At 46.4% G+C, this 14,355-nt stretch overlaps 1 protein-coding gene across 3 annotated transcripts in view; it reads left to right on the top strand.

Moving 5' to 3' along the window:
* The window catches only part of ACVR2B (activin A receptor type 2B), a 476,102-nt gene that overhangs the window by 383,317 nt on the left and 78,430 nt on the right, over positions 1-14,355 (top strand). For all 3 annotated transcript variants that reach the window (XM_029588414.1, XM_029588416.1, XM_029588415.1), the window contains one exon: positions 1,417-1,560. In XM_029588414.1, the coding sequence (XP_029444274.1) occupies positions 1,417-1,560 (144 nt within the window). The remainder of the gene's footprint in view (positions 1-1,416; positions 1,561-14,355) is intronic.

The following is a 14,355-nucleotide window of genomic DNA, read 5'->3' as shown; positions in this document are numbered from 1 at the left end:
AAAAGCCTTATGCATAACTAAAACAAATTCCGAGGAAAAGGAGTCAGAGGAGCTGCGATCCGGATCCTCCTCCGGATTGCTCACAGCAGGAGACTGGTCCCCCTCGGAAACCCTCCGCTGCGGGGACAGGGCAGGAGGAGCGTCCTCCGCTCCCCCCGGTGACGGGGACGCCGCGCAGCCAGGCCCCGCCGAGCCCAAAATGGCGGATCTTCCCGCCGAAATCGCTGCGTCCAAAATGGCGCCCGTTCCCGCGCTCCGCGGGAACGGACCTACTGCCCCCGACTTGCGTCCCGAAGCCTCCGGCTGCCGCTGCCGCTCCGAACCAGGTCCCGCCGAAACGCCCTCGCCGCCCGAGACACAGCCGGAACAAAGGCTGTCCCGGGAGAGGCGACGGGCCGCCCCGCAGGCCCTGCAAACTGAACGCCGCGGCATGCTCCACAGAGAAGGAGCAGAAAGAAAAAACCAACACCCGCGGCGCCGCTCCCGTTCCCCTCCTCTGCACGCAAACGAGCCCGAACAGGGAAAGAAAGGGAAAAGGAGAGACAGGCAAGAAAAAACAAAACTCTTTTTTTTTTTTTTTTTTTTTTTACCGTTCGCCGCCGGCCCCGGGACCACCTGGGGGGAGTGAACTGAGTTCCCCGGTTTCACCCCCAGGCTAGGAACGCTGGCAAGGGCCCTCAGCCCACCCTCAGCGCGCTCAACTCCCCGGAGGAAAAGCTCCCCCGGGAGGAGACAAGCTCGGACCTGCAGGCACACAACTGCGGTCCCAGCGTCAAGAAAACTTTACCAAACCAAAAACTAGACCTAACCAATCACTTTTTTTTTTTTTTTTTAAACTAGGCCTCAGCTCAGACTGCAGGTTTTGCACCCTCTCCACCTGCTAGGAGACAGAAGAAGACTGCCAGACTGTAGGTGGCACCAGCCTAGATAAGGCGGAGTTTTGTTTGTAAACTTCTGTCTCCATCTGCTAGAGGGGGGGCAAAACCCAGGAGTCTGGACTGATCCGGGTACGTACAGGGAAGGAACTATTTAGCTTTACAGCTATGTTCACAGTGTAAAGAATGGCTGAGGTTGGCAGTGACTACATTTTCTGCATTTCTGCTCCTGGAACATCCCTCAAATCTTTTACTTTTCAGGTATCTGAATTTAAATGCAAAGAAATGGGGAAAGTTGTACTCTACTAAATTCAGTGCACCAAACTCTTTGGAAACTTCCTCTAGTAATAAGGGTGGAGGGAATTAGGTCAATATATACTGTTTTGTAGCCATTTTCACCTTGCACAGTTTGTCTGCTAAAGGTGAATAATATTTTAATAAATTAAAATAGAAGCAGGGAGCAAGAAAAATATGCTCAGTTGTTGCAGTTAAGAAACTTGAACGTATACTACTGTATTTTGCAACTTTCTGCTCATTTCAGGATAAGCAGTCGTGGCAGAGTGAGAGGGAAATCTTCAGCACCCCTGGAATGAAGCATGAAAACCTTCTGCAGTTTATCGCCGCTGAGAAGCGAGGAACAAACCTGGAGACTGAGCTGTGGCTCATTACAGCTTTCCATGACAAGGTAGCATTCGTATGTCTTATGTGTTTAGAACTCTGGTCTGTGTAAGGGTTGCAGAAATAGAAATAAGGATAGTTTTCCTAGCGTGTAGCAGATGGACTCAGGACCAATGGGTATAGTGTACTCCTGATAGCAGTTGGGAGATGGAGTCAATCTGACGTCAGCCTACATATACCCATGCAGGAAGCTTAGCTCTTCAGTATTTCTCCGTCTCCTAAGCAGTTTGGGGCCACACACACACACACACACACACTCCAAACCAAAGAAGAAAGAAAATCTTACCTCTATAAGACGAGCCCCGCTCTCCTAAGGGTCCCTCCCCCAGTCGAGAATTCCTGAGATAATTTCTGAGATCCCTTGGAGGTAAGCGTCTGTCCAGTAGCCGGTTCCCGGCGTGGACTTAGCGCCCAGAGTGGCTGACAGACAGTGGGTGCAAGACCGAGCGCGGCGGTGAAGGTATTTTTCCCTCTCCCCCCGCAGCCGGAGACCACCTGGCACGAGATCTGGAAGCGCCGAGACAAGATAAGGTAGAAAACTTTCTTAAAGTCTCCGGTCTCCGAGGCTTGGATAGCCGCATAGATCGTCTTTAGGTGTCTGTTCAGTTGGGTTGAGCAGCCCCGTCCGGGCTAGACCCCCTATCCACTGCGATGATCCTTCCACGTGGAGACCCTCCGGGGGGGGGGGGGGGGTCCACCATCTTGCCCGCGTGGTCATCAGCACCATTCCCCCCCTTTGATCGCAGTATTGCCCGCACAACTGAGCCATGCGCACAGCGGCGAGCCAGGCACACAAACTACTTATGCGCACAGCTGTGCGCACAACAGTGCCGGGCGCACAGCAGCACGCCCAATGGTGCCGGGCACACAGATAGGCGTGTGCGCACATAGCAGCCTGCACGCATATCTCCTGCATCTTGCACCCACAAGCATCGGCGCACTCGGAGTGCACAACTAAGCCTCCCAGCACGTGCATTTATGCGCACAGACGAGTTTTGAGTACTCCACACGCACAAATCATGGCACCGCCAGCCAAGAAAGCCAAGGGACAAGCCCTCTGCCCAGCCTGCCACCTGAGAGAGGCGCAACCTGAAGTGGTTTCTGTCCTGTGCCTGCAGTGTGAAGAGGCTCTGGGGGAACAGAGACAATGCCCCCTTCAGCTAGTAGAGGAATCTGGCTCCACCAATGATAGTACCCCAGACCTGTCTATCTCCAGCTCGGCCCCTCCTCAGATGGGTTCCTCGGGGAATGCCGCTGGATTCAATATAGACCCAGGGACCTTTTCCTGGGTGGAATTCTTCAAAGGGCTACAAACCTTTGTCCAGGCGTAATCAGTGCCACCTGTGACACAGCCACAGTCCCCACCAGAAGAGCAAAATCTTCCAGGCCCCTCTCGGCCTCCCCGAGACGTGCCTCCTCCGGGCAAAAGCCTCCCCTTAGGGGACACAGACACCTCGGAGGAGGAGCCAGACTCCCTGGAGGAAGGGGAAATCCCTCCATGAATGGAACCATACCGAACCATGATGCGTTTCTTCTCCAAAGACGAGCTACCAGATCTCGTGTCTCTGAGCCTGAAGACCTGGCCATCCCAGGCACAAGTACCACAGTGGAGCCAAAGACGAACCCTGTTCTGGTCGAGCTCTGTCAGGCCTCATGCTATTTCCCAATGCTACAGGCCGTACAACAACTGATTGACCTGGAATGGAAGGCCCCGGAGGCCAGCTTCAAAGGAGGCCCTAGAAGCCCTATACCCCCTGGAACCCTCAGCCAAAGAACTCCTGGGGTTCCCCAAAGTGGACGCCATGGTCTGCGCTATCTCAAAGCACACTACCATCCCAGTCGAAGGGGGAGCTGCACTCCAGGATACCCAGGACGTCAGGAATCCATCCTTAAACATCCTTTGATGTTGCAGCTATGACCCTGCAGAATGCTGCCTGCTTGCACCGTGGTGACAGTACCTGCTTATCGCTCTCCAGGGATGCAACCACTTCTGCCGAAACATTAGAACCGGCAATATCTTTCCTTATGGATGTGACCTCTGACCTGGTGCGCATCTCTGCCAGGGGCATCTCATCCACAGTGGCAGCCAGAAGGCAACTCTAGCTCCGTAGTTGGTCAGCCGATGCGACCTCCAAGACGAAACTCATGAGAATGCCCTTTAAAGGATCCCTCCTGTTCGGAAGCGAACTGGAGAAGTTAGCCGACAAATGGGGCAAATCCCCAGTACCATGGTTACCGGAGGACAGAAACAAAAGAAACCAACGCCCCGTCTCCCCGAAGATCCAAGGGCAGAGGAGCATTTTAGGCCGTACAAAACCACATACCAAGCACCTCACCCCGCAGGCAGTGTCCAGTCCTTTCGGAACAGACACAACAAGAGGGGAGCCGGCTCAGGTACAGGCCCCAGCCGCACCCCACAATGAGAAAAAACAGACACATCCACAGGAAGAAGTCATAGGAGGCAGGCTTGCCCTCTTCTACCAAAGATGGGTCGAGATAACATTGGACAATTGGGTCCTAACCATTCAAGAGGGATACTACCTGGATTTCCACAGCATCCCTCCAGACAAATTTGTAAGATCACTGTGTCACTCCCTCTCCAAGAGGACGGCAGTGGAAACCACACTACAAAACTACTCAGCCTAAAGGCGATAACCTCTGTGCCCACACACCAACAAAATACTGGTCACTGTTCCATCTATTTTATCATCCCCAAGAAGGAGGGAACGTTCCAGCCCATCCTGGACCACAAGACCATCAATCGCTACCTTGAGGGTACCATACCTTTGCATGGAAACCCTACGCTCAGTCATAAGGGCAGTACAACTTTGAGAATTCTTGACTTCTCTGGATCTGTCAGAAGCCTATCTCCACATCCCGGTCCATCCCGATCATCAGCGCTTTCTACGCTTTACGATACTGGACCATCATTACCAGTTCCAGGCGCTACCCTTCAGACTAGCTCCTGCCCCTCGAACGTTCACCAAAATCATTTATTTATTTTATTTATTTATTTAACAGTTTTTTATACCGACCTTCATAGTAAATAACCATATCAGATCGGTTTACATTTAACAAAGGAAAAACTGGAGTAACAATTCTGGTAAAACAAAAGATAACAAACGAAAGGAATAAGTCAAAGTTACAATCAACAAGGAATGGAAAAACTTGGAGGCTTAAACAAGCTGGAAGAAAGATAAAGGCAGAAGAATAATTATAGAGAGATACAACTGAGTAACGGTTTAAGGCTCAAGTGCTTTAACCTGGAAAATCATGGTTGTAGTGGCGGCGACACTGAGGAAAGAAGGAATCCTCGTACATCTGTATCTGGACGATTGGCTGTTCAGGGCAAGATCTCCAGAGGAAAGTTATCAGGCGACCACCAGATTCCAGAATCTACTGCAAAATCTCGGGTGGGTAATCAACACAACCAGGAGCTGCCTGCAGCCCTCCCAATCGCTAGAGTACCTGGGAGTCCGGTTCAACACCAAACAAGACAAGGTTGTTCTTCCCCCTACGAGGAGAAGGAAATTGATAGACCAGTTGCGAAAACTGTTGAACTGTCCTCGCCCCAAGGTATGGGGCTACCTCCAAGTTCTCGGCCTCATGACATCAACCCTAGAAGTCGTCCCATGGGCAAGGGCCCATATGCGACCACTACAACGTTCCCTACTGTCACGATGGAACCCGATGTCCCAGAACTACTCCGTTCACCTCCAGCTACCAGCCAAGGTGCGGATCCAGCTCCAATGGTGGCTACAAGAAGACCATCTGAGCAAGGGAGTTAGACTATCCCCACCGACCTGGGTCTTGCTCACTATGGATGCGAGACTACGAGGGTGGGGAGCTCACTGCCAGGAACTGACGGCCCAGGGACAGTGGGACAAGGAAGAGACGGGATGGAACATAAACTGACTGGAAGCCCGAGCAGTCGGACTAGCCTGCTTACGATTCATTCACAGACTCCGGGGTGAATCTGTCAGTGTTATGTCGGACAACACCACAACAGTTGCCTACATCAGCTGCCAGGGAAGAACCAGAAGCCAACAGGTGTCCCTGGAAATAGACCCCCTAGCCGCCCACATCACATAAAAGACAACGTCACTGTGGATTACCTCAGCAGAGAGAGTCTAGACCCAGGGGAATGGACACTGTTGACCACAGCCTTCCAGTTGATAGTAAACCCTGGTGAACCCCAGCCATGGATTTCCTGGCAACCCATGCCAATGCCCAAGTTCCCAAGTTCTTCAGCCACAGACGAGAACCTCAATCCCAGGGAATCGACTCCCTTGTCCCGACCTGGCCACAGGAAGACCTGCTTGTACACCTTTCCCCAATGGCCACTATTGGGCAGGATCATCCGCAAGATAGAACACCACAGGGGGCTAGTACTTCTAGTGGCCCCGGACTGGCCAAGAAGGCCATGGTACGCAGACATGCAAAGACTTTTTGTGGGGAACCCGCTGTGTCTACCTCCACACAGGGACCTGCTCCAGCAAAGGCCGATCCTCCATGAAGACCCAACTCAATTCTGTCTTACATTCTGGCCATTGAGAGGACTGACCTGAAGAAGAGTGGATACTCGGGGGCAGTGATTGACACCTTGCTCCGGGCGCTCAAGTTTTCCACGTCTCTCTTATATATGAATATGGAGAATATTCGAAGCCTGGTGTGAGGACTGCGACATCCTCCCGCGGACAGGCAAAATCCCCATGATCCTGGAATTTCTGCAGGATGGCTTGAAGAAGGGGTTGTCTCTCCTCCATCAAGGTTCAAGTGGCCACGCTGGCCTGCTTCAGAGCCAAAGTGGACGGCATCAGTCTATCATCTTATTCAGACATTTCCCGCTTCCTGAGAGGGGTCAAGCAAATCCGACCACCACTGAAATGGCCAGTGCCCCTTTGGAATCTCAATCTAGTACTAGACTTCCTAGCGGGAGCTTCCTTCAGACCTACTCGCGGTCTGTCACTACGGCTCCTGACCTTGAAGACGGCATTTCTAGTGGCAAAATGTTCAGCCCGTCGCATCTCCGAGCTTCAAGCACTATCCTGTCGGGAACCGTTCCTTAGGTTCACACCAGGATATATACAGCTGCTCACTGTCCCCTCCTTCCTTCCGAAGGTGGTTTCTCATTTCCATCTAAACCAAACCATCTCGCTGCCATCTCCAGACGAGCATAAGGACTCAGAAGACTCACACCGCCTTTGCCATCTTAACGTCGGCAGACTCCTAGTTCAATACCTGGAAAGATCGGAATCCATATGAAAGATGGACCATCTATTCGTCCTTCACAGCGGGAAGAAACAAGGGGAAGCGGCCTCACGGGAAACCATAGCCTGCTGGATCAAAGAAGTAATCAAGGCGGCCTATGTAGAGGCAGGGAAGCCTCCACCTCTACACATCAAGGCCCAAACCAAGATGCTGTCACCCGCCGAGATCTGTCGGGCGGCGACGTGGTCCTCCATTCACACCTTCTCAAGGTTCTACCGCCTGGATGTTCAGGCCCGGGAGGACACATCATTTGCTAGGGCAGTACTAAGTGGGCCATGGGCAGCCTCCCACCCTGCCGGTGATGAGTCTCTGGGAACCCTAGCTCGTCCTGCCGTGGTCACGCTAGATATACTGTGGGAAATGATGGTTGGCATGTTGAATAATATTAAAGGGCTGAATGAAAAACTGGATATTATAAATGCTAGGAATCAACAAGATTTTCTTCAAACCCAAAAGCAAATTAAAAACTCTATGGACAGAATAAAAATACTTGAAGAATGAGAGAAAAAGTCCCAAGAGTTTAATGCGGCTGTGGTCAAGGACAGAGAGATATTATCTAGAAGTAGGGATGTGAATCGTGTGATTGATCGTCTTAACGATCGATTTTGACTGGGGGGGGGAGGGAAATCTGATCATCATGGTTTTTTTTGTTAAAAAATCGTAAATCGGGGAAGGGCGGGAAAACCGGCACACCAAAACAACCCTAAAACCCACCCCGACCCTTTAAAACAAATCCCTCACCCTCCCGAACCCCCCCAAAATGTTTTAAATTACCTGGGATCCAGTGGGGGGGGGGGGGGGGGTCCCGGCGCGATCTCCTGCTCTCGGGCCACGGCTGTGTTAATAGAAATGGCGCCAGTGGCCCTTTGCCCTTACCATATGACAGGGCAAAGGTAGCGCCGGCGCCATTTTGGTTCCTGTCACCCGACGTCACGAGTGCAGGAGATCGCTCCCGGACCCCCGCTGGACTCCCAGGGACTTTTGGCCAGCTTGGGGGGGCCTCCTGACACCCACAAGACTTGCCAAAAGTCCAGCGGGGGTCCGGGAGCGACCTCCTGCACTCGGGCCGCATTGCCAATATTCAAAATGGCGCCGGCGCTACCTTTGCCCTCACTATGTCATACGACCCGTATGACATAGTGACCCGTATGACCCGTATGAAGAAAATCTTGTCATACGACCCGTATGACATAGTGAGGGCAAAAGTAGCGCCGGCGCCATTTTGAATATTGGCAATGCGGCCCGAGTGCAGGAGGTCGCTCCCGGAAGCACTTTTAATAAGTTAAAAAGTTTCTGATAGAAAAGCTTGGCTCTTCTGTAGTGAATCAATGTTATTTTCTTCCGAAAGCATGAAGTATAAATAGGACTGAAATTATGTTTCAAGGGGATCTTACGAATTTCTTAGAAGATTCTGCTGAACAATTTATTGATTGGGGTACTTTACTAGTAACCTTTTCTAGTCTAAATGACTTAAATCAAATAATGAATAAAAATTTCAGTAAATATCCCATCATGTTCTTTGATAAAGCAGTTAAGATCTTCCCAGATCTTGCAATATCAACACAAACTCGGCGAAAAGACTTTTTAGCATTTCGCCAAGAAGTAATTTCTGTGGGATTCTCTTTTACGCTACATTTCCCTTGCAAGTGTCTGATTAAGAAACAGGAAGATTTATATATTTTCTTCAACCCTGACCAGTTAAAACATTTTGTAGAACAAAGGAGACTAGCCACCTCTTCCCCCGTACCTAGCTAATAAAATATATATTTGTAAAGGAGTGCTATGTTATAGCTTTTACTTTTGTATTGCTGAAGGTTTAGTCTCCCTTAGATTTACTGCCTCTGTTGGAATTTCTAAATTGTTGTCTGTTCAAAAAATTGAATTGGCATTAAGATAAGATCGAGTTAAAAGTATTGTTCTACTTAAATTTGCTTTGTTGTAATGATCAAGACCATGTATTTCTGTTGCAAACTGATGATTTAGTTTGTATTTTGAAAATGATAAATAAAGAATTAAAAAAAAAAGAGTAAATTAGTTAGCTCTTGTTTGAAAAATTGGCCTAATAATGAAGATCCTAAGAAACCAAGAGGGTCTTTTCTATTCGAAATTCCACATGGTCAGCTTATTTTTGTTACTGTTTTTGATGTTAAGCTGGCTTGGCATTCCTTGAACTCATGTCACAATAGTGTCCGGTGGTTTTTTTTTTTCGGTTTTTTTTTCTTTCCTCCTCATAGGTATCCTGTGAGAGTTTTGAGTATGTTTGGTTCTAAAAACATGACAGCAGAAAAAGACAGTATGCCCATCCAGTTCGCCTATCCATACAATTAATTTAGCATTAGAATTCTCATCACTTCCTTAGAGATCCTCCCTTGTATTTATCTGCTTTCTTGAAGTAGATACTGGTTTTATCTCCACCACTTCCACTGGGAGGCTATTCCATACATCCACCACACTGTTAAGAAATATTTCCTAAGATTATTCCTGAGTCTACTCCCTTTCACCCTCATCTTCTGACCCTCCTCATTCTAGAGCCTCCTTTCCATTGAAAAATTCTTACCTCCTGTGCATGGTAACCTTTGAGATATTTGAATGTCTCTATCATGTGTCTCTCTCATATCTCCCCTATCTTGCCTTTCTTCTGGGGTATACATTTTTAAATCTTAAGTCTATCCCCATATGCTTTAGAACGAAGACCAATGACCATTTTAGTAGCCATCCTCTGGACCAGCTCCATCCTATTTATATCCTTTTGAAGGTGTGGTCTCCAGAATTGTACACAGTATTCCAAGTGAGGGTTCACCAGGGACCTATACAGGGGCAATAACAGCTCTCTTTTTCTGCTGATCATTCCTCTTAGCCAAACATCTTTCTGACTTTTACCATCGCTTTAGTTCACTTAGAAGAATTTAAGTGCTGAGTTGCTGTATAAGATCTGACTTTATAATTTATTTATTTATTTTCAATTCTTATAGTCTGCACAAGTGCAACTGCATTGTTCAAGACAGATAAAAATCTGGACATCCATACAATAATCGACAGCACACACAAAAACATAAAATATAGTAAAATCAAAAACAGTAAAAACATAACACAATTATAAATGCATAATTAAAATACAGCAATTTCAATTTTTTCCATAGCACCTTTGCATCCTGCTCCTCCTGCAACTCTGCTGGCAAGACATTCATAGCACTGAACCCATATATGAAAATGTCTGGAACCTTCTGTGCTGCAATCTGTAATCTCATAATGACGGCACCATTGGTTAATTAGTTCCAGATGATCTTAGTGAACAGGAATGTTTATAATAGTGCAAATTATTTTTTGAAAAGATAGTTTGAGTGCAAATATAATATCTTTTGTATTATGGTTATAACTTTAAACTGAGCACACCACTGTATTGGTAACAAATTCAGTTCATGTAATATAGGTGTAAAATGCTTACTAATTGAAATTCCAGCTATTAGCCTCGCTGCAGCATGTTGATAAGCTACGTAATACAGAAATGATTTTTGGGAAGCCTGGAATAAAGAATATTGCAATAAACTAACTGTCCTATCACCAAGCCCTCAAGGACAGTTTAAAAAAATGTCTGTGGTAGCAGAAACTTTAGTTGTCTTAACAATTTATTTTATAGAAGCATGTTTTGGACACTTGTCTGAAATGTGCCTTAAAAGTTAGCTCAGAGTCTCTTACAATATCTAGATTCCTTACCTCAAATAATATGGGCAACTGCACTATCCCATATATTATATGACTAGCATCTCATTAGGGGAACTCTTTCCTATGCATAAAATTGATGTTTTCTGCAAATTAAGCATTAAAGAATTACTGTGCAACCATGATGTCACTGCATCCATGCTTAAATTAAACTGCTGTTGGACAGAAGTGCTATTTTTTAGACAAGGCAAATAAAACTGAAAGTCATCTGTGTATGTATAATAAGAGACACCCAGTGATCTTAAAAATTCAATGAGTTGTGTGGATATATATAGATCATGGGTTTCTATTTATCATATGCTATATCCAACTGCACTAACATGCCAGACTCACCTTTATCTAGTCTTCTATATTAAAAAATCTAGCAAGGACAATAAAAGCGTTTCTGAACTATTATAAGAACATAAGAAATTGCCATGCTGGGTCAGACCAAGGGTCCATCAAGCCCAGCATCCTGTTTCAAAACAGAGGCCAAAACCAGGCCACAAGAACCTGGCAATTATCCAAACATTAAGAAGAACCCATGCTACTGATGCAATTAAAGCAGTGGCTATTCCCGAAGTAAACTTGATTAATAGCAGTTAATGGACTTCTCTTCCAAGCACTTATCCAAACCATTTTTGAACCCAGCTACACTAACTGCACTAACCACATCCTCTGGCAACAAATTCCAGAGCTTTATTAGGCGTTGAGTGAAAAAGAATTTTCTCCGATTAGTCTTAAATATGCTACTTGCTAACTTCATGGAATGCCCCCTAGTCCTTCTATTATTCGAAAGTGTAAATAACCAAGTCACATCTAATCGTTCAAGACCTCTCATGATCTTAAAGACCTCTATCATATCCCCCCTCAGCCATCTCTTCTCCAAGCTGAACAGCCCTAACCTCTTCAGCCTTTCTTCATAGGGGAGCTGTTACATCCCCTTTATCATTTTGGTTGCCCTTCTCTGTACCTTCTCCATCGAAACTATATCTTTTTTTGAGATGCGGCGACCAGAATTGATTTTAAAACCAAATTGTCCATTATCAAGAACTGTACTATCATCTAAAAATTCAACAAGTTATATTTGGTCACATTTTTCCAATACTTTTGACAGAGAAGAGAGATTTCCATTGGGTGAAATTCGATAATTGAGTAGGCAGTGAAGAATGATTTTTTAGCCCTGGTCTCACCATTGCTATTTTTAATTGTCTAGTAACTAAACCTTATAAGTATATAAGATTTGCCATTCTGGGTCAGACCAAAGTTCCATCCAGCCCAGTATCCTGTTTCCAAAAGTAGACAATCTAAGTTACAAATAACTGGTAGGATCCCAAGGGGTAGATGGATTCCCTGCTGCTAATCCCAGAGATAAGTAGATATCTGAAACTCTACCTTAGTGATGGGTTATGGACTTTTCCTCCAGGAACCTATCCAAACTTTTACCACATCCTCTGGCAATGAATTCCAGAGCCTAATTATGCATTGAATAAAAACACATTTTCTCATTACTTTTAAATGTATTACCCAGTAACTTCATTGTGTGTCCCCTAGTCTTTGTACTATTCAAAAGAGTAAACAACGAATTGTTTACTTTTCCACTCCATTCATTATTTTATAGACTTCTTCATACCTCCCCTTAGCCATCTTTTCTCCATGCTGAAGAGTCTTAACCTCTATAGCCTTTCTTCATAGCGGAATCATTCCATCCCCTTTATCATTTTGGTTGCCCTGCCGCTGTGTCGAAGGTTTGTATGCCGGCAGGCTGCTGGCAGGCGCAAAAAGTAAGATTAAAATTTGGGGGGGTTAGAGTAGGGGGAAGGGGGGGGGAAAGGTTAGGGAAAGGGGTGGGAAGGTCAGGTTAGGGGGAAGGGAAGTTCCCTTCCAGGCCACTCCGATTTCAGAGCGGCCTGGGAAGGAATGGGGGAAGGCAGCGCAGCTCGGCGCGCGCAAGTTATAAAATTGGGCGTACATGTGCACTTGCCGAGTAGCGTGCACACTTCTTTGCCCATTTGAAGCCAATCACTTCGATATATTTGACGCATGCTTCAACAAAAGCATCCTTGCTCTGCATTTTATTAGAGACTCCAGCTCTGGTAATCTTCATGCTGTCACTTTCCTCCAGAGAAAAAAAAAGAAAATAACTTCCTATTGAAAACTTATCCTTGTCCCTTGTCCACAGCTTACACCAGATCAAAGGATAGGTCCGTCACTCTACCAAATTGCAAGTCTGGTGAGAAATTTCTTTACCCCTCTGTTCAAAGAAAGAAGGAGGGAATAATCCAGTGGCTTCGCAACAGTATTGCTGCAGCAATACCTCAGACTGGAGTCCCAGTGTCACACATTGGGATGAACACTTCATCATAACCCTTATGGGGATCTCCAACTTCCCACTCGGCAGCAGAGTCATTTCGCTCAGAGCTGGTTGACCGGGTTTTTCTTTTCCTGTCCAAGGCAAACTGTACAGCCCCAATTCATCTTTCTTATCCTTGAGGTCCTGGGTTAGTAAACCTTCACATTCATAAGATGGGTCTATAGATATAACTTCTTCTCTGTTTCCAGGTACGTCACCATGCATTGCCCTAGCACACCTGACATATTCAAAGATCATGGAAAAGGTGGGGACAGTGCTTAGTGTCGAAGTCCCCTGCTTAGAAGTCTTTGGCTTCCTCCAGTTATTGGACACTCCATCAAATTCAGTGGCTCTCTTAGTCCAAAACATTCTAGACTGCTTGTAGATAAGAATGCGGGGAAACACCTATCTTTGGTGTTCCTATGGCTAGGAAGCCAAATCTTAAATATAGAGTCCAAATATCTCTGAGGTTCGGAGGTGTCAGTCTGCCGTTAGTCCATACTGAAAAAGGCTGCTAGACAATTTTGCCAAGAAAGTCTTCCAAAGCTCCATGCTTATTGCCCAGATCTCTATGCACCAGTTCTGTCTGGTGCAAAATCCTCACAACTGTATTCAAACTCTGAAGATTTATATTGTATAACCTCTGGAAGAATGGCCTTATTACTCATAGCTGCCTTTAAAGGTAGAAGAAATCATTTTTCACTTTCTCCATTCTGTCTATGAGAATTTTTATTCCATTTTCACGCATGAAGCTTGGCGTATGATGTTGCTCAGTGTGGGTAGCAGCCAAGATGAAGTCCCTATAATGTTACCACACTGGTTTCAGTGAGAAATTTAGGAACTGAATGTAGTGGTCTAACCCTCTTGAGGGCCCCCCCCAAACCACTTTTCTACATTTACAAATGGTCATACATTCACAGGTATCTATTCAGATCTTTTCACAGTACTGCCTACCACCTCTTCCAGCCCAATGTCAGCAACCGTCAGCCTAAGACTATGTACACTGTAAATTCTGCCCAGATTTTGATACCTCTGAAGTCCATTCCAGTGAGGGATGGAATCCAAATCTTCTTAGAAGTGTGGCATCAGATAACCAAGGATCTCTTGATCCTCCAAATCATGGAGTCTGGTAACCATTTGCATTTCTCCCTGCTATCATCCTCTCCACACTGCTGAAATCTTGATCCACAACTGTTTCAGTTGACGCAACTTCACCGAGAAGTGCAATCACTTTATTAACAACAATAAAACCACTCCTTGCATCTCAGCATAGACGGTTTCTACTCCCAATATTTCCTCATCAGTAAATCAGGAGGATTGGGGCCTCTTCTATATCTCAGACTCTTGAGCAAACATCTTCTTTGAGTGGAATTCAAAATGAATTCCCTTCACACGATTCTCCCTTATATCCAAAAGCAGGAATGAATGTGTGCTCTCGATTTTGAGGACTGCATATGCTCATATACCAATCCATCCTTC

This window comes from Rhinatrema bivittatum, chromosome 2 (genome assembly GCF_901001135.1).
Source record: "Rhinatrema bivittatum chromosome 2, aRhiBiv1.1, whole genome shotgun sequence".
NCBI classification, from domain to species: Eukaryota; Metazoa; Chordata; class Amphibia; order Gymnophiona; family Rhinatrematidae; genus Rhinatrema; species Rhinatrema bivittatum.
Note: the sequence above shows the minus strand (reverse complement) of the source record. Positions and strands in the feature narration are given on the sequence as shown.